The following is a 25,000-nucleotide window of genomic DNA, read 5'->3' as shown; positions in this document are numbered from 1 at the left end:
ATGAATGGATGGAGAGATAGATCGATGGATATAAATGGTAGACATGATAGGTGGATGGATGGATGGATGATGGATGAATGTATGGATGGATACATGATAGATAGATGGATGGATATAAGCATTGCCTCTATCATAGGACTCTTTCTCATGTACTTGTACCCTTTATTACAGTCCTATTTTGTGTATGAAAATGGGGGCAGGTGTGCAAGGACAAGGAGGAACATTCACATGAGAATTACTGTGAAAAAGACAGGCGTGTGTCATCACCCAACAATACAGCTTCACCCAGGGCTCCATAATTTCTGGAGCTACAAGCAAGGAGCTCAGCCTTGCAAAGGAGGTCATCCTTCAAGGACATTCTAATCCTGGGATCTTCCAAGCCGTCCCCCTGCAGAGCAATCTCTGCAAACAGACCCTTCTCTGTGGGGATCGTATTTTGCCTTTAAGACAATTCTGCAGTCTCCATGTGATATCTGGGCTGCTGTTGAAGAAGGTAAAATACGACTCCAGGAATTCATGAACGCCCCATAGACACACAGTTCTATGTCCCATCAGAGTCCCCAAATAAATCAAAACCCAAAAACACAGTAACCTGGTTTCAGGGCAGCTGAAAAGTAGGTTTCTTGAGAGGTGCTAAACTCAGGCGGTGTACAAATCACTTGAGGGATTTGTTCCTTCAGCTACAAAAAGAAGCACCAGCTCCCACGAGAAGGAGTATGTCTGGGTCCAGAACCTCCATGTGCCACCGACCCTTCAGGACGTGGCTTCTCTTAGCTGACGCTAGGGAAAAAACAACAGGAGGCCAGCTGCCTTCCTTTGTCACCAGTGTCCTTCCACAGACCTGCCTTGGAGCAACCGGGAATCCCCACCGAAACAGCGTCTACCCACCTTCCTTTCATTTCTGAAATTTGCAAAGAATTTTTGAAGCTGTGAACTCTTAAGATGGTTATCTGCCAAGCACGAGCCTCAAATCCCAACTCAGACATGCACGGACCACAGAGAGAGAAAAACAAACAAACAAACAAAAAATGCCAAAGGCACAAGGGGCTTCAAAGATGGATTCTTAGATAGGATTTTGCCCCTGGGGAGTGTTCAGAAAACTCTAATTCAGGAAAGTCTTTGGAAAGGATCAGGTTTGCTTCTTAGGCTGCCTGAAACGTGGGTCTTGCCCCCTGAGGAAGGAAGGTGCTCCCTTGTGAATAGAAAACAAACAAACAAACAAATATGGCCTAAAATCCAGGAGTTCCCAAATAGAGATATAGGGCTAGGGAGGAGCCAAGCTATTTACCGAGGACAGTGCTTGCTGATACAAGCAGAGGTGTGCTCTGTTCCCCCTTTTTTTTAAATGTCAGAGGCAGAGGCCAATGATGGGGAGGTAGGGAAGCCACAAAATTTAAGGACTGTCCAAGAGGCATTTTTGAAGGCAACGGCTTTCCTATTTTGGAGCACAGCCAGCCAATACCCCTCTGAGTCGAACAAAGGTCGGAAAGGTTTCCACCTCCCCGGGCATGACTGAGTCAGTGTTCACAGCGTGAGTCCTCCAGGCTCCTTCTGGCACGGTTCCATTGTATAATGAAGAACAGAAGTTCTTCTGTAGAAACCGGGGACGACAGTCACCCCGGGACGCCAGCGACTGACCCGTCTGTTCTCTCTGGACAACCGAACTTGTTTCTGCCACCTCCCGGCTGTGGCTTTGAAGAGTGAATCAGTTCCGGACGTACGTGCGTGCAGTGACCCAGCAGGCCTGGGGACTCACAGACTGAGTGCCGCCGGCCGGTAAGGAGAGGCCGCTCCTTGATGTGCACAACCAGCCCTTCACCTCCAAACTCCAACCTCCGACCTCCAGCCATTCAGGTAAGCGGCTCTCCTGGGGCTCTTGGCAGGGTGGTCCATGCCTATCCAGGGATGCTGGGCAGCTGTCCCAGAAGCACGCCGTGTTGCAGGGCACACCATGTCCTCGGAGGCAGTCTCTGGCAATCTTGCAGAAGCGATTTTGCAAAAAGGAACAAAAAAAAAAAGAAAGAAAAGAAAAGAAAAAACATCAGGGACACATTTCCAACCCCGTCTTCCCTGGGGGGATTTCAAAAACCAATGCAGATCAGAATGAACTAGACACATAATCCAGAGCCCGGGGAAATGGAACGATCCTAGACTCCTACAGGTCTCAGACGTGGGGACAGGATGTGGGAGGAATCCTGGAGATGGGAAACTCAGCTAGATCCCAGAAGGGGGCTCAGGCCGAGTGGCGAGGGCAGGCGTGTTGCCCTGAGGCTAGAGGAGAGCCAGGAAGCAGGAGTGCTGTCTGGTCCCCTCCTGGAAGACGGTCAAAGCCTACATTACGTCTTGCATCCTGTTTTCCTTTTTTTTAAAAAACTGGCATCTCACAGACCGAAAACCTTGTATTAGTGTGACGGATACAGCTTGTGCATTTGAGACACGTCGAAACTGCTTTGCCATTGCGACACAGGTCCTAGTGAATTTCTCCAGGATGTCACATATTTACCATTCCTTTTTTTTTTTTTTTTTTTTTTTTTTTTTTTGCTTTGAGAAAGGTTAAGATCTGGTCTAGAGGCCACGTTGAGCGCCGTCGGCTAGGGTCGGCATTGGATTACCCCTCTTCTGGTTGCAGGGTAGTCCCCTAAACCTCATCTTTCCAACCCCCTCCAACTCAGACCCACCGTGCTACTCTCTGCTTTCACTCCACTGTGTTTTCTTAAAGTTTTCTCTGCTAACAGGATGCCAATCTGAAGAAAAAAGTAGGCAGCATTCCATAAACCGTGGAGTTCATTTCCAAATATATATACATACACACTTCCTTTATGTAGCTAAATATACAGAACATATCATTTAGAAGCTAGACCCATATTTGGCGTTAAGGAAACCTCATATGGGTTTTCAGTTACCGTTGGCTCTCAGACATGGACTGTCCACGATAACCACATATGACGGCTACAACCAGCCACCTTCCCCCAGAAAAGTCAGAAGTATCCCCTCATAGGCTTTTTCTGGCAAAACCCCAAAATTTTACATATAAATAGATAAAATGCCTGTCCCAGCTGCCCATAACGACCATGTCTACTTTATACTCTAGTGTATATTTATATTTTTAAATACTACAGACACATTAGATATTACCATGGGAATAATGTATATTTTCTGTATGTGTGTATCACCATATGATGTATAATGTGTTATTTAATTTATAAGTATACGTAAATAAAAATATTTATACAGACCCCCTAAGACGTCATGATTTAAGATCTGTAGCCCAAAGCCATAAGCTGGACCAAACTAAGAGTGGGTTGCACGAGGATAGTAGGAAAAGAAAACATTTCCAGCTTCCGTCCTCTGCTTGTTCTGAGACACGTTGCTCAAAACCATCTATCTGTAAAAGCAAGTCAGGTAGACAGAATCCCCAACATCCTAGTTCTGCGTCAGAAGAGGGGAGTGGTTTTACCAACAATGCACACTCTAGGAGCTTCAAGCTCTAGGACCTTCTGGAAAAGCAAAGTTATGGAGACACTGAAAGATCAGTCGTTGCTGGGGTCTGGGGCCAAGGAGGGATGAACAGGGGCAGCACTGGGGGTTTTAGGGCTATGAAACCACTCTGTAGGACACTATAATGGTGCGTCCATATCATTATACATTTGTCCCAACCCACAGAATGGGCACCACCAAGAGGAAACCCTAATGTAAGCTAAATACTTTGGATGCTAGAGAAAGCACATAGCTACCGTCCCAAAGGGTGACATCATTCACCCTCCAAAAGCAAACCAAGATGGTGGGAGGTTGGTGGCTCACACCTCAGGAAAATCCTTCCTGGAAGTGAAGCAAATAAACAGCCATGGCTTGGTGCTAGACATGGTCCAGTGGTGGAACCCATCCAGTTTTATCACACGTGGAAACTTCCCTATGCTGGATGTGCTGTTTACATACAGCCCACTAAGGAACCTATCCCATGAGGTCTATCTCTGCACAAGCTTTGCCCTATCCCTGCTGCACATAACAGCCATATGGTTGACCAGAGGCTCATTGCCTTTTCCTTGAGGTGAAGCAAATACTGTGTGCAAAAGTGTGAGAAGTCACCTGAGATGGCTAGGAAGTTTGGAAAGATGCCCGTACCACCTGTGGCCAAAGACTGAGGTCCACAGAATATGAAGGAGGCAGAAAGTTCAGGCTGCACTTGAAGGACACAGAGCCCACTGGCTCTCTCGGGAACAGCTTACATGGGTAAGGTGGTGCTCATGGGAGGGCGGAGGCCTCCCCGGTCAGAGGTATCCCCCCACCGTGGAAGCCAACATCACTTCAAACAAACTCGTGAGTAGGTCTTCAAGGTCACTGCAAGGGCTGAGCTGATCAAGGTCATGATCCAAGAATCCAAAGTTGGCTTTCCCCTAATGTCTGAGCCAGGAGTTGGGAGTGGGATGGGGATTTCATATTACTGGGGACGAGAGTTTCAGTGGGACAGTGAGATCACCTGGGCAAAAACAACACAAACACAAACAAAAAACACCCAAATCCATATCATCCGGCCCTCGGAAGTCATACATTCTACATTCTTAACATGGTGTTCAGCATCTTAAAAGCCTTTTTAATGGGGGAAGGCCATTCTTTTTATGAGTTTTGGTCATTGTTTTAAGGTTTTGTTGATATCATCCGAGAGAATCAAAGTCTCCCTTTTGCTAAATACTTAGTATTTTATGGATGGAATTAGTGCATGTCTGCTGCCTTTGTTATGATAGACCTCCTTTATTTCTTCCAGGCAATAAAAGTCAGGAGAGAACATGTTACCTCGGGACCACTCTTGGTAAGACAGGATTACATGCGATGCTTAATCTTCTGTTTCTGCTTCTACATTTCTTTTTGTCCCTTGTCAGGGTGCATGGACAAAGTGGTCTTGTTCATCTAGTCACTGATGATGCATCTGGGGCAGTGATCGTGGGACTGGGATTCCTATCAATGATCCACACCCCCCATCTGGATCTTCTGAAGGAAGTCTGCTTCCCTATTCCCAAACCCAGTTGTCTGGTTTTCCAGGGAGTCCATATTGCAGATCTTTGGCGACTCAGATCTCACCTTTAGTCCATGGCACTGGGGACGACAGCACTCTTGTTCTGCTGTGTATGCATGAGCCCAAGGTGGCTTCCATATAAAGAGAGAGGAGGGGCTCCATGGTTACCATGGTTATGGGGTTATGATAGTGATGATGGTGGGAAAGCCCCCAAGCTCCATGGCAATTCTTTCTCCTGATGTGCCACCACCAAGTGTCTCTGCTCTGGGCTGGAACCTCAAAAGACCCACTTCCCATCATGAAAAAGTCAGTCACATTTGTGCTAGAATATATGGAGACTTTTAGTAGACTCAGAATCAACAGCTGGTATTGGTAAGCCCTTGCCCTGACTTTTCTTCTCTGTCTTGCTCTGGTCAGTGGTCCAACTGCCTACCAAGCACCACAGATACCCAAGTTCAACATGGTTGACTTATTTAAGGAAAATAAGAGGCAAAGGGGAAGGAGCTGTAGCTATTCTAGGGACCTGATCCATGCCTAATAAGAAACCAAATAAGGTTTTTTCTTTAATCATGGGTGTGATGATCATGGGTGTGAGACCTAACAACAGTCTCCAGGGCTTTAAAATGGCAAAAAATGTGACGGTTGAAATAAAACCATCAAGAGCTTGAGTTGTGTTCAACTAAGAAAAAGTCAAATGCCCAAGAATGTACTTAACTATTCTACAATGTGATGCTGATATCAAAGTCCCCTAAAATGTGAACTTGCCTAAAAAAGTCCCACCTATGGCAGTCACGTACAAGACAGGGGATAGCAGAGTTAAGCGTCCATCGGCACCTTGTCTTTCAGGAGCTGGCTGGCTGTGACGGTCGGCATGCTTCTAGGTGTGAGGCCCTCAGCTTGCAGGGATTTATCTGGTGGGCGTCCAAACATCCTTCTTCTGATGGCAGATGATTTTGGCATTGGCGACATTGGCTGCTATGGGAACAAGACCATCAGGCAAGGATTCTGAGAGTCGTTCATCTGGGACCCCAGTGAAGACCCCACTGACAATGGATGTAACTCTCCATATGTGCTATCCGAACTTTGATGGGATTCTGCACACACTCCCTTTCATGGCCCCTAACCCTTCCTTCTTCCCACCCCAGTGCTAACCCCAGCTCAGATTCTTCCTATCTGTGACTTTTAGACGTGTTTTCACCAGCAGAGTCCAAGACGGACAGTGTTTAAAAATCGTTGGTGTTGCATCAGGGTCAATGACCCAAGTCTCCTCATGCTCCTCTTCCACCCATCAGCCCAACTCCATCCATTCATGCATGACTTCAGTGCTCCCTGCTGAAAAGCTCTGCTTCTGACGGACAAATCCATGTCCCTATCATCACCAGATATGACATGCTTGTCTGTTATTGCTGGCCCATCTCTCTAAGAAGGAGCTCATCCCATCACCTCAATCACTAATTGACCTTGGAGACCCAGCTTAGGCAACACCATGAACCCACCCCTGAATCCCACCCTCACTACAATATGTTGGTGCTGAGAAGTACAATTTTCATGAGTCCCATTAAAGAAGGCACCCCAGATTCTCAGTTCTGGATTTCCCATTCCGTGCCTCTCTGTACCAGTAGCATGTTGCAGAAACTTAGTAAACAATACTGAACTGAGTTTATGTTACTTCATTGGTACAGATGACATTTGAAGTTCTTGCCACTGCCTTTTGGTCATTCCCAAGAACACCTGGATGGGTGAAAGGATGATGGGCTGATTTTCTTTCTTTTTAGAAATTTAAATTCAGTTAATTAACATATAATGCATTATTGGTTTCTGAGGCAGAGCTCAGTGATTCATCAGTCTTATCTAATACCCAGTGCTCATCACATCACGTTCCCTCCTTAACGTCCATCACCCAGTTACCCCATCTTCCCACCACCTCCCCAGCAACCCTCAGTCTGTTTAGTATAGTTAAGTGTCTCTAATGGTTTGTCTTCTATTCTTATTTCATCTTGTTTTATTTTTTCCTTCCTTTTCCTCTGATCCTTTGTTTTATTTCTTAAGTTCCATATATGAGAGAGATCATATAATAGTTGTCTTTCTCTCATTGGCTTATCTGGCTTAGCATAGTACACTCTAGTTCCATCCACGTCATTGCAAATGGCAAGATTTCATTCTTTTTGATGGCTGAGTAATATTCCACTGTGTATAGACCGTATCTTCTTTATCCCACTGAGCCACCCAGGTACCCTGGACCATATCTTCTTTATCCATTCCTCTGTTAGTGAACATCTGGGCTCTTTCCATAGCTTGGCTATTGTGGACATTGATGAGATGAATTTCTATTAAATAGGTTGATATGCTTGTAGGAAACCGTATGTGTTTGTTTGTTAAGAAATAACACTGTTGATGTTTCCCTCTGTAGGACTCCAAATATTGACCGCCTTGCAGAGGACGGTGTGATGCTTACCCAGCACGTGGCAGCTGCATCAGTGTGTACCCCAAGCAGGGCTGCTTTCCTAACGGGCAGATACCCTCTCAGATCAGGTTTGTCCTCTTTCACGTCTAACTGTGGCTCTGGAAAAGAACATGATCCCTATATTAGAGATACTAAAGCATGGGTCCACTGCTAGAGATACTAAAGCATGGGGAGAAAATAATGTAACCCCTCCATATTTTTACCAGATTAGACCCAGTAAGAGCCATAGAGCCCTGTAGGTAATGAGGTGACCCAGGCAGAGGGATTGAGTAGGGAGTGGACCAAAAGTTTGAAGTCTGTGTGATGTCTTTGGCATCCTTCTGCCCTTTGGCCCTAAAGATAAGGAACCTGCATATCAAGGGTTATCTCCTTTAGTTAAAGCCAACTGATTGGAGATGTTAACCATTTCTTTAAAAACCTTCACAGAAACACCTAAACTAGTGGACTAGCGGCTGAATAACCCGGGAGTAGTGTTTGAATAACTGAGGCCTGGCCTGGCCATGTGACTCTCACAGACTCTCCCATACATGGGTCCCTGGAATCTTCTCATGCCCCCAGGGAAGATAGAATTCTGGCTAATGTAAATTTATGTTCCACTACTTTTCCGCTCAACCAGATGTACGCTCAAAGCTTTGGAAAATCTCAGAATGAATTCTCCAAGTTCCCAAACGATGATGGTTGAAATATGATCAGTCTTGGAGCCAAGTAGATCTTCTCAGATCTTCCTAGTGAAGACTGAGCTGCATTCATAAAATCAGTCTAGGAGGTACAGAACGTCTTTCAAGTTAGTGGTTCTTGACTGTATACTGCAGAGCTTTAGAAAAATATTTAACCTATGTTTTTTAAACACTTGAATAATTGAGTGAATTGAGTTGAATAAGTTATCAGGGTCAGTGTGAATTATATCCATGCCTCCCTACTTTGTTAGCATACATGGATCATCTGGGGCCTCTTGTAACCATTCCAAATCCCAAATTCCACCCCCAACCAATTAGAATCACAATCTCTGGGGAGGCACAATCTCTGATTGGCTCAGTTGGCTAAGCATCTGACTCTTGGTTTCAGCTCAGGTCACAATCTCAGGGTCATAAGATTGAGCTCCGCCTTGGGCCCCACTTTCTGTCTGGAGTCTGCTTGACAGTCTCTCTTTCTCCGTCAACCCTCTGCCTCTCTCCCAGCTCGCACTCTCTCTCCCTAAAGTAATTAATTAATTGATTGATTAATTAAAATCTTAAAATAAAATCACAAGCTATGGACTGACAACCAAGTTTCAGAATATTTTCAAGCTCCCCAAATGATTCCAAAGTCCAGACGAGTTTGAAAATCTTTGGATTATAACAAGAGTCTGGTGCAATTATAAAACCTTTTTAAATTCTCTTTCCTTTTTCACTTAATTCTCTATGTGTTTATAACCTTCACATAACAGGACAACAGTTCTTCTTGCTAAGTTTCCAATTAATGTTTCACAGCATATTTTAAATGAAAAAAAATCAACATTATTATTGTCAGTATCATTATTATTAACCTGTCGTTGTTGGATGGTAATGTTTCTTTGAAAATGGTTCCCCAAAGGTATGGTTTCCAGCAACGGTTATCGTGTTGTTCAGTGGACCGGAGCATCTGGAGGGCTCCCAACCAATGAGACAACTTTTGCAAAAATATTAAAAGACAGAGGATATGCCACTGGGCTAATAGGTATGTATATTGCATGACTGGGTATTTACTCCAAAGATACAGATGTCGTGAACAGAAGGGCCATCTGTACCCCAATGTTTATAGCAGCAATGGCCACGGTCGCCAAACTGTGGAAAGAACCAAGATGCCCTTCAACGGACGAATGGATAAGGAAGATGTGGTCCATATACACTGTGGAGTATGATGCCTCCATCAGAAAGGACGAATACCCAACTTTTGTAGCAACATGGACGGGACTGGAAGAGATTCTGCTGAGTGAAATAAGTCAAGCAGAGAGAGATAATTATCATATGGTTTCGCTTACTTGTAGAGCATAAGGAATAACATGGAGGACATGGGGAGATGGAGAGGAGAAGGGAGTTGGGGGAATCAAAGGGGGAGATGAACTATGAGAGACTGTGGACTCTGAGAAGCAAACTGAGGATTTTGGAGCAGGGGGTGAGGGTTTAGGTGAGCCTGGTGGTGGGTTTTATGGATGGCATGTATTGCATGGAACACTGGGTGTGGTGCATAAACAATAAATTTTGGAACACTGAAAATTAAATTAAATTAAATTAAATTAAATTAAATTAAATTAAATTAAATTAAATTAAAGAAAGAAAGACAGAGGGATATATGACACGGAAGGGAAGAAGGCAGTGTGGCCACAGAAGCAGAGTGGGAGGGATATGACCATGACTCAAGGAACTCTTGGAGCCGCCAGAAGTAGAAGAGGCAGGAAAGATCCTCCCCAGAAGCCTGCAGAGGGAGCAGGGTCCTGTCAAACCTTGATCCTGGGCTTCGAGCTTCAGAACTGTGGGAACATAAATTCCTATTGTTTTAAGCAATCACAAATTAATGGTAATTTGTTTCAGTAGCACGGGAAACAACGTACCACATAATGCTGCCACACAGGCGTCTCATTGCTCTGTCACAGTGCTAAGCCAGGTTGTGGTTGAAATAGCCGTGAACACTACCCACATCTTTGTACCTCCCCACCCCGTTCGTGCATGTGGCAGAACAGCTAGAAGAGGGCCAGCCTGCAATACCTACTAACCAATGATCAACCGGTGGTGACATGGGAATCCTCTTTGCCTTTCAGGAAAATGGCATCTGGGCCTCAACTGTGACTCTTCCGATGATCACTGCCACCATCCCATCAGCCACGGATTTGACCATTTCTACGGAATGCCATTTTCCATGATGGGAGATTGCATCCAGTGGGAACTGTCGGAGAAGCGTGCAGGCATGCAGTACAAACTCCACGTCTGCTTCCAAATCATGGTCTTTGCTGCCCTCACACTCACCGCTGGGAAACTCACCCATCTGACATCAGGCTCATGGACGCCGGTCATCTGGTTGACCATTGCCGCCATCTTGCTCTCTGTGACCTCCTGTTTCATAGGGGTCTTGATTGTTCATGCAGACTGCTTTCTGATGAGAAACCACACCATCACGGAGCAGCCCATGCACTTTCAAAGGACGACACCTCTTGTTCTCAAAGAGGTCTCATCCTTTGTCCAAAGGTGAGCATCAAAGAGTTACCTTTATCCTAGTCTCTGGTCCATGATGAAAATGCATCTTGAAAAATCTTCCACTTTCTTTCTGTAATGGAGATAGGAATGGTGAACTCATTCTGGCCCGGGAAGATATTTTTGATAAAATGTGTCAGAAATGCTCTGTTGAGCCCAAGTTGATGGTGACAATTGAAATAGGTGACAGGGCACATGAAATTTGCTGTTGTACCCCAATCCTTGGAGCTAGTCCCATTATGTAAGCACCCACTGATCACCACGGGCCATATTTAACTCACACAACAAACTGAATTACCTGAAGATTTACAATAAATATAAATATTTTTAAAGCTCTATCATTGGAACTAAGTTGTCCTGTAATAACAAAGGCACTTACTATGTCACAGTTAAGAGGGGCAAGATATAAAGCTACATCACACAGAGCCAGTTCCATGCTCCCCAAGTGTTTCTGTAAAGAGGGGGACACCATAGAACCCCAATTCACCTGGTGGAGATGAGGTTGTGATCATGTTCCAGAACATTCTTTTTGTGGGCTTGCCTAACATGGGTGAGAAATGATACTGATAATTACTGTCGAAGACAGAGAGAGGAACAGATGAGGCACCACCAAGATGGGGGACAATGAAATTGAAATTAATAACCTAATACTTGCCATTTTTCAAGTGTATTCTAAAATAACTATGTCATATATCCTAAGCTTTGTTGCTTGAGATCAATTAAAAAGAAAACCAAATGTGAAATAATCACTTTATTCTGTATACTAAGGTTCTAAATGGGAACATATACTGAACTAATCGAAATAAACGTCAGATCAGACAGTTGCCTGGGGTTCCGTCTTACGTTCATTTGCCAGAAGTATGTAGAGTTATAAACTGATAAAATTCAGGGGGAAAAAACGTGTATGGTATCAGTGTGAATTTTTCAACAGACTTTAGAAGGGTAAGGTCATCCCATTAAAGAGTAGCAGATATACTTGTTGAAGGAAGTGACAAACTAGATCTCTATTTTGTGTCCCTAGGACCTCAATCTATCCTTAAGTAGAAATAACTCCAGTCGCTGTTATTTATTTTTAGGAACAAGCACAGACCTTTCCTCCTCTTTGTCTCCTTTCTACACGTGCACACCCCTCTGATCACTACGGAGATGTTCCATGGGAAGAGTGTTCATGGGCTGTATGGGGATAACACAGAAGAGATGGACTGGATGGTGGGTAAGTGCCTTTTCCCGGTGAAAATAGGACACGTGTCCCTCCCAAAACAGCAGGAGGAAAGGACATACAGAATGAGATGAGATTAACTGTGTTTGCTTTCTTTCTGCTCATCACACTGTCTTAGGTGGATTGATTCCTTATTTTTCCCCAGGAGAACAGAGATTAAAATCCCCATGGATAGGATGGTCTTGCTTTGTTCTCCCTGTGCATCTCCTGGGTTTGGAATAATGCCTGCTATGACACAGAGTGCACATTTCTTCAGTGGGTACATCGGATATAAACACAGTGACTCCCTTGAGGCTCAAGCAAGGACTTGGATGACCTAGGGTTGACATGCTGGTGGACATAGAGGGCTAGGAGCTGCAACATAATGGGAATTAGAGATTTTAAGAGAAAACATGATTTATATAATCCATTGAAAACATTACCTTGGAGGAAATTGTTGGCAAAAATGCTGGTGGTTGGGAGATAGGTAGGCAAAGATCGATGTCACATCATGTCCCCAGTGCAGCTTCAGAACAGACTGACTCATCACTGCCACATCGTCCTTGTGTGGAAAAGATTAAGGATCAGTGGAAAATACACGCTATTTTATATGATGCCAAATACTGTGTGTTTAAAATAGAATTCACCATGCCACAACTTGAGGGATGATCTTTTAAATGAAAGACGTACAGATATATGTAATCCAATACATATCGAATGATAAACTATGAAATTCTCCAGTACGTAGTTAAGAACTCCTAAGTCCATCAAGATAAGGAATTCTTAAGACTTACATCAAGAATCTTCTCTATGGCTTCAGTGTCTCTGCGCTCCTTGATTGAGATTGATGGCTCTTGATTGAGTTTCAAACTCAGTCCAGCCACAATACTGACAACTTTTTTAATGAAAATCATGGTCCAAGTGTAAATAGGTGGAGGACAGGGGATTTTTAGGAAAGAGAAACTATTCTGCCTGATACTAGAACACTAGATGCATGGTATTAGGCATTTATCAAAACCCTTACAATGTACACCACCAAGAGCGAACCACCATAGAAACTACAGACTTTAGTTAATAATAGTTTATTGGTATTGGCTTATAGATGACATTATGACTCAGCTTATCTATAAAACCGAAAGCTGTTTTTAAAAAAAAAATAAAATCTATTAATTGAAGGAGGGGGATTTCCTAGAACCACAGATTTTAAGTCTTCAGCAATTGAAGACAAAAAAATGTCTTAACTACAGATGGAACAAAGAAAGAGAAAAATAATAGGGACATGGCTAATTTCAAGCTAAAGGGATGGAAAATGGTCTTCACTGTGCTCAGTTAAACCCATGAAAATGCAGTGTTACCAGACTGGAGAAAAAAGCAAGACCCAGCTCAAAAGACATACTGTTTAAATATAAAGACACAGATAGGGTAGAAGTAAAACCTACCCAGTCACAGGATCTACTTGAGACCATAGTCAACTTTCACAATACCAGGTCCTCATGAAAAAGTAGATTGTAAGTTCTGTCTCCTGTTGGAAATAAAATAATATGGTTCTTCCCATCCAAATAAAAAAAAAATAAAATCTCATAGACATGGTGAATTGCGTCAACCATAAGATTTCCCTTTGAGGTGATTATAAGAGACTTGGAGCCACTGTTGTAAACCATTCTTCACGGATGGACATACATCGCCAATGCCACTGTCAGCCTTGTTCCTAGACCCTCTTGATCTCTCCTTTTTCCCCCTCTTTCCCTTTGTTTAATTGAAATATGATTGACTCTATACTCTTTTTTCTTTTTTGCCTCCTTTCTAAGCTTTTACTATTTTTTCCTATGTAGTCTATACTCTGTAGCTTGCCTAAAACTTTTTAGAAGCAGAATGGGGTATATCTAAGGGTGTATATGCATCTTGAGTCAGTGATATTCAGGATTCATGATTTTATTGCTACCCACTCCCATTATATGTGAATACTCAAGGCTCCTCCTCGTGGAGATGTCCAAAATGCTGAGCCATACAACTGAACATTTTGGTTTAAGATAGGCTCCATTTTGACCTGCTCAAATGCACATATTCTTCACAGGGCAGATCCTTGATAATTTGGATATGGAAGGTTTGACCAATAGCACTCTTGTTTATTTTACGTCGGATCACGGGGGATCTTTAGAGGCTCAACTCAGAAACAACCAATATGGCGGCTGGAATGGAATCTACAAAGGTAGAGAGACGATGGCCTTCTTGTTCATGGTCTCTATCCCTACCCTACAGTTCCCAACCCTTCCCATGGAATGGGGCCACCCACCTCAAGAGAGTCACCACGGAATACTGTTTTTCTGTTTGAGGTGGAAATTATAATCTGTGATTTTTTTTTTTTTCTTTTGCCCAATGCCATGGTTTTTGGTCTATTCACAGAATTGTGCAACCATCACCACTACTTAATGGCAGAACATGGTCATCCCCTCAGAAAGAACCTCAGCATGTATTTGCAATCATTCCCTGGTTCTCTCTGTGCCCAGCCCCTGACAACCACCAGCTGAGTTCAATCTCTGTGTATTTCCCTAGTGTAACCGTTCCATGGAATCATGCAGCTATGTGGTCTTTGGCCACTGGCTTGCATTCACCGAGCATGAAGTTTTCTAGACTCATTCACATTATGCCAAGTGTTAGTGTTTCACTCCTTTTCATGGCTGAGTAATCTTCCATTGTTGGGAGGGACCACACTTTGGTCATCCATTCAAGTGATGGACTCAGGATTTACACAATGCATCCAAGGACCGTGGTGGCCACATCATATTCAAACTGGAATTTTACCAACTACAGACACATCCTTATTGGGTGTACCCCCCAAAGATGCCATCCTCCCAAAGATGGCAAAACACACTGCCAAAAAAACATGGAACAATCACATTCTTTTCTGTTCATGTTTACACACAGGTGGCAAAGGTATGGGGGGCTGGGAAGGTGGGATCCGCGTCCCAGGGATCTTCCGGTGGCCTGGGGTGCTGCCGGCCGGCCGAGTGATCCACGAGCCCACCAGCCTGATGGATGTTTTCCCCACCGTTGTCCAGCTGGGGGGCGGTGAGGTGCCCCAGGACAGGTACAGAACAGCTCCAGGAAACCCAAGCTAGTCAGTTTTCCATACAGACAAACATGTATGTGAAATGTCATTGTCACTTTTGAATTGCGTAACACGTCCATGAAATGAGTCTCTGGGAAAACACTCTCTCGAGGCTCCCTACTTTCAGCCACCAGGATCAGCTACCCGCTTCATTTTATACAGAGAACGCCCATTTTCCTTCTCCTGATGCTTGAGTGGAGGCATTTTATCATGGTGGTCACTGAAAAATCTAACAGTTTGTCACAAGAAATTCCTTTCTGTGGTAGAGATTTTGCATAGATTTCAATTTTCCTCCATCTTAAAAATTACAGAAAATTTGGGGGGAAATAGAAAATAAAATTATTTCAGAATCGGATAGTGAATTATGTATACAATCATATAATCATAATTGTCCAATCATAGGATAATAAAGGATTCTCATAGTTATAATTATATGATATATATCATCTATCTAGATCAATCTAGGTCTGTCTAGATATGTAGATTAAGATATATCATTTAGATATATTTTCCATGTTTTTATATATATTTATATATATAATTTATATAAATATATACATTTTTAGAAATTTTTGTTCATAGACAACAAAATTTAATGACTTCATGTTATTTTCTTTCAACCATCCCCTTATATGTGGACGTTAGCCTTGCTTTAAAAAAAAAAATACTGTCTGGTCACATTATTGCCAGTCATAATTGCCTCCTAAGTAAGAATCCTTTAGAAAGTGAATTCCGGAGTCAAAGAGTAGGACCGTTTATAGGTAAATCTCTTGATATATTTTGTCAAACTTTTGGTCAGGAATCACTAGCAGTCATATGTGACATAGCCATTTTAAAACATAACAGAACTAAAATCAATGTCAATTCTGTACATGTCATTTATATATATAAATTACTCATATGTGTCTATACAAGTATACATCAATGTGTGTGTTATAATTTTCACTGTTTTATCTTTAGAGAGGTTGAATATTTCACACCTTGTTTCTTTTCTTGCACTGAATATCATATCTCTGGTTGATTAATTTTCCTAATTGGGTGCTAATTTTTAAATTAATTTATATCACTTACTTGGAAAATTAAATTTGTCTGACACGTATATTGCGAATGTGTTGTTGCATGAGAAGGTAAAATAAATATAGCCATGTAGTGTCTGATATAGGTATACACACAGACACATAATCGTATACATGTGTCTATGTGTAAATGAATATATTTTTGGAGGTGTAATTATATTTACACATACACACATATATATGTTGTAGATAGATTCTTTTGTTTCATTTTTCATGGTAATTAGTAACTCTAAGTAAAATCTCCTTGGCGTTTTGAATTGTCTACCTTGACGAAGGACATTCGTCAAATTAGAGAAAAAGATCCCCTTTTTATGGCTTTTCAAAGTTCACGGTATCTGTAAAAATCTATCCTTGGTATTGATGGTTTTCATCTGGACACAAAGGTTTCTGAAAATTGACCAGGTCCCTGGGGCATAAAAATGCCCGAGGCAGCCCCCTTGCACATCACATTGCTTGATATAGGTTTTCTCCTAAGGACGGTGGAGGAAATGGAAGTGGAATCCCAAGAAACCTCCACCCTGAATGGGAACGGAGCTCCATCTTGGAAACTGAAGAAGACAGGGAAGGGGAGGGGGAGGAAGATGAGGAAGGCAGGGGTGGCGGAGGGGAGGAGAGGCAGGGCACTCTGCAGACAAGGAAATGGTACCATGTTGGTTTAAAAAGACAGCATATGCTGCCATGGCTTAGAGCCCAATAAAGTATAAAACCAAAAAGGCATTTCCCTGAATTTTCCACTTATTCTTGCATTCACAATAAGGTTGGGCAAATAGTAACTTCAGTTGAGCATGTGGGATCCTGGGTGATCTTTTAGCCAAAGGTGATGTTTGTAGACGAATAATGGAGGTGTCTCTTGCAATGTTTCCCTAAGCTTGGGAAGGCTCAAGCATGCCTTCCGTGCACCCCTGAGTCCCTGTGCTCCTGTCCGCAGGGTGATCGATGGCCGCGACCTGCTGCCCTTGCTGCTGGGGACAGCACAGCACTCGGACCACGAGTTCCTGATGCATTACTGTGAGAATTTCCTGCACGCAGTCCGTTGGCACCAACGGGACGGTGAGTACTCTGGGTGATCAAGTCCCATCTTGGCTTCTGTTCCTGTGGCTTTGCTTCACAACTGGCCCTTTTCTTGCTTTCTGGGCAGTATTTTCCCCAGACACAGCAACATCCTTCCTGATGCAAGCAGTCACTTACCGTATCGCCATATTATCATTGTTTACGGGGTTTTCATATGGCTTTCCTGTCCACAAGTGTTGCGGTCTGCCTCTCTCCCTCGAAGCCCCTACTCTTAGTCTACATCAGTTTCCACCTGTCTCAACCACCTTAACTCAACAACACGGTTTCACCCTTGTAATAACCATAACTTTGTGATAGAAGCCGCCGTGTCCATACCGAACAATTTTTGCATTTCGAAATTTCCTGGGCTATTTTGGCCCAACTGGCCCTTTCAAAGAACTCTAAGATCATTTGCAAGATTATTTTTTTTAATCCCATGGGAATCTGAATTGCCTTGGCATCCCATGGGTCCATTAACTCAGGGAGAAGTTTGGTTATCTTTCCAGTATCAGATTTTCGCAACTGAAACCTGTTCTGTTCCTCCCCTTACTCTTCTTACTTAAAAAGTATGCATTTCATCAAACCTATTATTCCTGTCCCATGTAATGTCATTGCATTTTAATTGCCTTCATGTGTAGAAGGATCTACTGTTCATCGTCACCTAACTGGCATTCCCAGAAGTTTTCTGTTTTTAGGGATCATGTTTCTTTCAAAAACTCAGTTCTTGCATTGACTGGAGAACTATTATTTTTTAATTTTAGACACAGTTAATTTCTGCTGCTACCTTTGTCTTCTAATAACAGAGTTTCACCTATTTGAGTGACTTTTCTTCATTTTTATTTCCCTATTACTCTGACGTTTCCTGACATTTTCTCCTCGGTTGGATTTGCCCTATGAATTGATCAGATTCGTGACTTTGTGATTGCATAGGTTTTCTTTTTTTTTCTTTTCTTTTTTTTTTTTTTTTTTCTCGCCAGTGTTTGGGAAGGGCTGTATTCTCCTAGTGCTTTAGCTCATCTTTCCATGCCTCAAAACCATTCTCTACAAGTCTCTAACTGTCTGAATCCGGAGAGAAGGAACACCCCTTTGGATTTCCCTTATTTGAGGAAATTACCATAGATTTTTAAATTTTTTTCCTTAAATGTCCCTCCCTTTTCACCTCTCTTCAATATTATTATAATCTAGCATGGCTTTTAGTGCTACATTTCATTTCTTAAAAAGTATGTATTGCCCATTTCCTTCCATTTTTGAGGGTTTCCTAAAAAACCGTCATTCCATTTTATATCCTAGTCTACATCCATGCATGCCTGAGACCACAAATGAGTGCGTCCTGTGATCCGATTTGTTCTTTTACACTCTGGCTACCCCACTACGGACCTCTCATCTCTCAGTCATTGGGCAAATGCTTCTATATTTTTTCAAGGGCAGCAGATGGGGAGTGCATTCCCAGTGCCCAAGCCTCTTCAAGGGTACCCGAACTGGCTTTCACAGATCCACCGTTCATCCTACATGAATAATCCACTTAGCCCCCCTGCTGAAAGCCGTCCGAAGACCACCCACGGCACACACATCAGAACAAATTCCTCCAAATTCCTCCTTGAATGATGACCTATCCCCTCCCCATCTCTGAGAACCCCCCTCAAAGAGGGCTGGATCTCCACGTGACTGGCTCATTCTCGATGTTTAAATGCCATATTACCTTTTCAGCGAGGGTTTCTTGACCCAAAGAATCCTGCCATGGTGCACCCATCCTCCCCCTCCCCACACACACTCACACATCCACCATTATTTTCCACCCTTTATAATTTTATTTTATTTTAATTTTATTTTAGTTTACCATTGTCTGGCCTTTTTTGCCTCCCTAAGACTTGCCCATCTTCTCCTTGTGCTCAACACGTTTGCTGAATTATCACAGCAGTGAGTGAACTTGCTGGGCCCATAGGGCCGAGCTCTGTGGCTTCCTTCCCAGAGCCCAGGAGGAGCCCTGATCCTGACCCTTATCTGTCCCTGCTTCCTGGTCTTTCTGCCCCTGGAGCTGCTCCTGGAGGAGGCAGGCCCACCAGAACCCTGCTCTCTACGCTCTGGTTACCCACCTGACTCCCCCAGACTCACTGCCCTGTGGGGGATACAAAGCATGGTTGTGGGGGCCCCCCTCCCCAAAGCAGGAAGCCGGGGAGGACAGGCAGTGATGTCGGTATGACCCACCTCCTGGCAGGAGGCTGGTGCGGGAGCCCTGATGGACCTCCCTTCCATTCTTTCAAAGTCCCTTCCGGAGGCAGAGTTTGGTCTGGTGCCCTCGCAGAGGCTGGAGGTGGTTTGCTGTAGCTTGTCCTCCCTATCTCTGTCCTTTCCTCCTCCCTCCCTTCCTTTTCCTGTCGGTGCCTGCCTAGCTGTAGGGGTGGGGTGAGCCTGGGAGCAAGCTTCAAGGGAACAGCTGTTGCCATTTTAAGCCTCTGAGCATCTTGCCTGGAACCACGTACGAGTTATTCACTCCTTTGCAAACACCTTTACCGAGCTGTAGTTCAGTCTCAGCGGAAGGCCACGGACTGGTGGCCTACAAACCACAGACTTATTTCTCCCAGTTCTAGGAGCTGGACAACCGAGACAGGCTTCTGCTGGCTGGTAGACTGACACCTTCTTGCTGTGTCCTCACGTGGTGGAGAGACAAGAGACACAAGCTCTGTCCTGACCCTTGTCAGGGCACTCATCCCGTTCTTGAGGGCTCTGTCCTTGTCATCTGTTAATCCCTCAGAGCCTCCACTTCCTGATTCCATCCTTTTGGGGGTCTGAGCTGCAATATATGAATTTTGGAGGGACACGATTTCAGCCCATGATGCTGTAAAATTCACTCTTTTAAACGGTACAACTCAGGGGCATTTGATACATTGACCGTGTTGTGCAAACAGCACCTGTGTCTCGTACCAGAACATTCCATCCCCCTGAAGACACCCCGTCCCTGTTAGCACTCACTCTCCATTCTCCTCCCCAGCCTTGGGCATCTACTGTTCTTTCCCTGTTTCGGATGTCTCCTACCAAGGAGATCCCACACTCTGTGTCCTTGGGTATCTGGCTTCTCTCACGGAGCAGCGTGTTTTTGAGTTTATGCACAAGGTAACAGATCTCAGAGCTTCATTTATTTTTATGGCTGATTCCATCCCATGGCATGGATGGCCCCCATCTGCTCAACCATTCACTTCAGCGTCTCCAGCCATCGTTCTGCTTCTCCACGTCAACCCCGAGATTCTCATCTTTCCCTCAGGAGGAAGACTATGGAAAGTCCACTACACAACCCCAGTGTTCCACCCAGAGGGCGCCGGTGCCTGCTACGGGAGAGGGGTCTGCCCATGCTCTGGAGACCGAGTGGCCCATCATGACCCACCTTTGCTCTTCGACCTGTCCAGAGACCCCTCCGAAGCCCACGTCCTCACCCCGGACACGGAGCCCTTGTTCCATCAGGTGATGGACACGGTCGCACGGGCCGTGGAGGCGCATCGCCGGACGCTCAGCCCGGTTCCTCTGCAGCTGGACACGCAGGGCAACACCTGGAAACCCTGGCTCCAGCCCTGTTGTGGCCAGTTCCCCCTCTGCTGGTGTGATCGGGAAGTTGACTCTGAATCACTGTCCCCTGTCGGGGAGAGCTAGCTCCCTCCCTCCTCCCGGTACTTCTTGGTCCAAATACAACTCCCCTGTGACTATGACGTCCTTTTATGTGGCTGGAACAGTTCTGCACCCCGAAACCCAAAAGGTATAAGGAAGACACAGCAGTGTACCATCACCCTTAAGTCAACCGAACCACATTGGGCTTGTTAAGCCCCCTTGGACCCCCAACGAGTGAGGAGCAAAGCCCCTCCTGCCATGGGGATTTCCATTCCCCAACCCCAGCCCCACCCAGAGGAGGCTGCTCTGTCCCCATCCAGACTCACAGTCCCAGTGGAAGATGGGTTTGCCGACAAAGGCCAGCGAAGCACCAAACATAGCCCAGAAAAGGAGTGACTTTAAAGAGTTTAAAGTTTGGGTTTATTTAACCTTTAAAGAGTTTAAAGAGTCTGGGTTTATTAACACTTTTCAAGCAATTATTCTCCACAAACAGATGCCCTAGAAATTTAGGGAAACCCAGAACTTGGTGGGGGGCTTGTGGGAGGTCCCTGAACTACCACGAAGCCCCAGGGCCCGCAGCCTTTGCACTGGACATGCCCAGAACCGGACACCAGCAGGATGGGGACTTTGTTCTGGACCCTGCACCCAAACCCCTCTCCCTGCACACACACGCACGCCCTGCGTCCCACCACCATCACTTTGCAAGATGGCAGCTTTAACCCCCTAACTTCATCCTCTCCAAGCTGCAGAGCTGGGAAGTCCTGAAGTCAAGGTGTGGACAGGGTGGGCTTCTCCAGAGACCTCTCAGGAAATATGAGCTAACTAGGGCCGCCAGTTCTAAGGCAAAATCATCTTTTCTCCGAAGAGATCCTTCATCAAACTGTCCCCACCCTCAAGCTTTTGGGGAGTCTTAATTCCCAATGACTATCTCCGCAAAACGCAGAACGGAGTTGGAAAGGGACAAAGAGAACTCCCGGGCAGCTAATGGGGACCAGGACGGGGAGGTGACCACCAGGTAGACCCCCTGGTGTCAAGTCCTGTGGGTGAGGGTCTAACTAGCCTAGCTCACGCCTGACCCCTGCCCCCCACCTTGGCCATAGAGAAGGGGGATGGCCTCCCGGACCCCAGTGAAACAGAATTCACATCCAGGCTGCCTGACCGCACGGGGGCAGTCCCCAGAACTTTCCAGAACTTGCTGGAAACTGCTGGGGTTCCCCGAGCCCAGATCCAGCCCGGGTACCTCATTGTCTCCCAGGAGTGCCCGCCCGGAGGCCACCGAGACTCTGGAAAACCGGTTTCCAAGATCAATTCCCGGAAAGCCCTGGGCGACAGGAGATTAAACGGATTGGGGCGGGACGGGGCCCTACCGCCCGGAGGGCTCCGCTGCGTGGGCGGATCCGGGCTCCGCGCGCTGGGGGCAAGGTCCTGCGCGCCCGGCCCGCGCGCCGCCATGGCTCCCAGGGCTCCGACGGGACGCGCCGCGCCCGCTGCCAGGTGCGCGGGGCCCGAGGACGCGGCCCCCACTCGGGGCGGGCATGAGGGCTGGGGGAGGCGCACACTGGGCGACAGTGGCCCCCGGGACGGGCGGGCGGTGTGTGCGCCTTGGAGTCACCAAAATGCAGCTCGACGTCCGCCCCGCAGTCGCAGGAACGCGGAGCCGGGGAGCTGGAGCCGGACGGGAGGAGGGGGCGGCTGGACCCAGGAGAGGGAGGGCCGCCGGCAGGAAGGGGAACCGCCGGGTTGGTGCGCAGAGGCCCCGCCCCGGCAGAGCGAGGCCTGGTCCCCATCCCCCACGACGTAGGACGCGCTCCCTTGATCCCGAGTATCCCCTCCTCCAGCAGCGCCAGCACCAGGCCCCCAAAACACCCTCTTCCCCCTGAGCGCTGCCGCGTGCCCCCTCGGTCCAGCACACGCCCCCTCCCGCTCCCTGCCGCCTACCCCCCGGAGTGCGGCCGTGTCCCCAATCCCCACTCTCTAGGACATGCAGTGACCCCCCCCTTGGTTCCGCACCCTGACAGCACCGCGACGTCCCCTCAACCCCACCCTTGCTCCAAAGTGGGGGCATCCCCGCTTTGTTCCGGCCCCCCCCCATCCCAGCACGGCCGCACCCTCCCCCACTCTGAGACACGTCCGGTCCAGCACCCGCTTCCCCGCCTCCCAAAGCGCGCAGCTTCCTCCTTCTGGCACCGCCCCGCCCCGCTCCGGCCCCCGGCCCCCGGCCCGGCCTCCCCTAGCCCAAGCGGAGCCTTGCCCACCCCCACATCCGGAGCGGAGCCCTGGCCCCCAGCGCTAAGACTTGTCCAGTTCTCCAAGACCCCGTCGCCGGAGCGCGGCCGTGCCCCCTCCTCCCCCTCTCCACAACCCTCTGGACGCTCCGCCTTCGCCCTGTGCCGCCGGGACCTTCCCTGCCCCCCTGCTCCGGACGGCTGGCGCACGGGGGCGCAGTCAGGGCCCAGGACGGCACTGGGGGCTCTGCAGGCCGGCCCCGAGGCACGCTCGAGCTGCCAGCCAGGCAGGAGGACCTGGGCGCCCCAGGCCCTGCGTCCAGCCGGGTTAGGGGGCTGGCAGGGTCGGAGATCCGCGTCCGGGACGCCCCAAATCCCTTTCCCGCGCGGTCCCTAGCGCGCCCCGCGGGGGCCTTGCTGGCCACGCGCGCTCCAAGACCGTGTTGTCTCTACTGGGTCGCAGCAGCAGTGCCTTGTCTCCCTGTCGTGGCCGGGGTGCCCTGAATCCCACATTCTTCCTTTTAAAATGCCTGTGCCCCGCTGCTCAGACCCTCTGGGTCTGCCTACCTCCTGTCGGGTGGCTCCGGGGACGGAAGGCGCGCTTCGGCCGCCTTTGCACCGGGAAAGTCAGGAAAGGCGCCCCTGGAAGACAAGCGCTCAGCCCTTTAAGGAGCGCCCCCGCCGAAGTAGCCGAATTAAGGACCAACGGGGTGGGGAGGAGGTTAAATCCTGATGCAGGGCGAACGCACTTGCCTTCCCAGCAAGCCGCTTGGAAATGCCCCCTGAACATTACAAATCCTGGACGTTAATTTGGGCCTTGTTGGTTGTCTCTCCAGGGACTTTTTGTGGGGTCCGCTCCTTCTGTGTTTGCTCCTGAGGACGTCCGAGTTAAAAGCCGCAAATGCCCTTCAACCCAATATTCTACTGATAATGGCAGACGATCTTGGCATTGGGGATCTTGGTTGCTATGGGAACCGTACGCTCAGGTATAACGGGCTGGTGATGCTGGTGGTCCTAGGGGTCGTGGGTGTCTGTGTGTGAGAACGCATGTGGGTTATGATGTCTTTGAAAGCTGCCCGTAGTGGGAAAACTCTCAGGGCATCAGACGTGAACCCCCCAAGAAATTATTTTTTGACCGGGAAGCTGGGTCTTAAACTGAAATGTTCAAACACCCTGGCACTCGGGTGGGTGGGTGTATTCCTTCCTTGCTTAGTGCTGCCGGAACAAAAGAGAACAAATGGAGTAATTTGAGATGCAGGAATTTCTTCTCTTCGCAGTCCTGGAGACCAGAAATCTGAGATCCAGGCGGGGCAGGGCCGAGCCCCCTCCAGAGGCACCAGGACAGGGTCCTTCCTGACTCTTCCAGCTTCTGGGGCTCCCGGCGCCCCTACGCTGGTGGCCACATCCCTCCCATCTCTGCCTTCCTTCTTCCCGTGGCTTCTCCTCTGTGTCTGTGTCTTGGCTTTTGTCTCTTACAAGGACACCTGTCATTGACTTTAGGGCCACCCTGATCCAGGATGAGCTCATCCCTCGATCCTTAACTAATGACACCTGTAAAGACCCGTTTACAAGTCAGGTCCCATTCACAAATACTGGGGATTAGGACAGGACAGCTGTGCCCCTGAGGCTGCTACTCACTCGCTGTGGGGACCTCAGCGGACCTCGGTGGACCTCCGTATTCACACTACGCAGGCTCCTGCGTCTTGCCTCCTGGCAAATATGTGCACGATGGTGTTTGCGTGATCTGTGCAGCAGGAGACAAGAAGCACCTCATTCTGTTTCTTTTAGAAAGACCACCAGGGCAGCATCACACGATCTGTCTTGACGTTAGCAGTCCACGTTGGGACTTCCTGGCACAGACCGAGGCCTACGCCATTTGGTTACAGCCTTTCCAATAGCAGCAGAGACTGCCCTGTGTATGCAGGGACCTTCCAACCCCCAACGCTGAGCCTGCCCAGTTATACCTGCCGGGACAGACCATTCCCCCAACAAAACTGGACAATCCATTGGCTTCTGGTAGCTTCCGAAAAGTCACCACGATGCATTTTAGAACATTTTCACAGC

At 47.0% G+C, this 25,000-nt stretch overlaps 2 protein-coding genes and 1 long non-coding RNA gene across 9 annotated transcripts in view; 2 read left to right on the top strand and 1 right to left on the bottom strand.

Moving 5' to 3' along the window:
* The first annotated feature begins 1,760 nt into the window (after positions 1 to 1,760).
* ARSL (arylsulfatase L) lies at positions 1,761 to 21,032 on the top strand. 2 transcript variants are annotated; one of them, XM_032330590.1, is made up of 11 exons: positions 1,761 to 1,854; positions 4,763 to 4,807; positions 5,858 to 6,007; positions 7,422 to 7,543; positions 9,048 to 9,170; positions 10,252 to 10,675; positions 11,758 to 11,894; positions 13,954 to 14,088; positions 14,805 to 14,967; positions 16,993 to 17,114; positions 20,374 to 21,032. In XM_032330590.1, the coding sequence occupies exons 2-11, from the start codon at positions 4,785 to 4,787 to the stop codon at positions 20,754 to 20,756; spliced, it is 1,782 nt and encodes a 593-aa protein (XP_032186481.1). In that variant the 5' UTR covers positions 1,761 to 1,854; positions 4,763 to 4,784; the 3' UTR covers positions 20,757 to 21,032. The 2 variants fall into 2 exon arrangements, with proteins under 2 accessions (XP_032186481.1, XP_032186483.1); XM_032330592.1 differs by lacking the exon at positions 5,858 to 6,007.
* Positions 1,852 to 23,679, bottom strand: LOC116582818. 5 transcript variants are annotated; one of them, XR_004282525.1, is made up of 10 exons: positions 23,504 to 23,679; positions 13,319 to 13,401; positions 12,323 to 12,441; positions 10,695 to 10,754; positions 10,472 to 10,583; positions 10,207 to 10,376; positions 7,467 to 7,573; positions 5,809 to 5,986; positions 5,077 to 5,300; positions 1,852 to 1,978 (listed from the first exon to the last, which is right to left on the bottom strand). It is a non-coding gene; the product is annotated as an uncharacterized LOC116582818 (long non-coding RNA). The 5 variants fall into 5 exon arrangements; XR_004282523.1 differs by lacking the exon at positions 5,077 to 5,300 and having other exon boundaries at positions 23,504 to 23,676; XR_004282522.1 differs by lacking the exon at positions 5,077 to 5,300 and having other exon boundaries at positions 5,846 to 5,986; positions 23,504 to 23,674.
* ARSD (arylsulfatase D) overlaps positions 21,905 to 25,000 on the top strand; it is a 21,873-nt gene continuing 18,777 nt past the window's right edge. Inside the window, exons 1-2 of one of the 2 annotated variants that reach the window (XM_032330593.1) lie at positions 21,905 to 22,205; positions 23,773 to 23,922. In XM_032330593.1, the coding sequence (XP_032186484.1) occupies positions 22,162 to 22,205; positions 23,773 to 23,922 (194 nt within the window). In that variant the 5' untranslated portion in view covers positions 21,905 to 22,161. Of the gene's footprint in view, positions 22,206 to 23,772; positions 23,923 to 25,000 lie in introns of those variants that run through there. The other variant, XM_032330594.1, reaches the window with a different exon arrangement.

This window comes from Mustela erminea, chromosome X, assembly GCF_009829155.1.
Source record: "Mustela erminea isolate mMusErm1 chromosome X, mMusErm1.Pri, whole genome shotgun sequence".
Taxonomy (NCBI): domain Eukaryota; kingdom Metazoa; phylum Chordata; class Mammalia; order Carnivora; family Mustelidae; genus Mustela; species Mustela erminea.
Note: the sequence above shows the minus strand (reverse complement) of the source record. Positions and strands in the feature narration are given on the sequence as shown.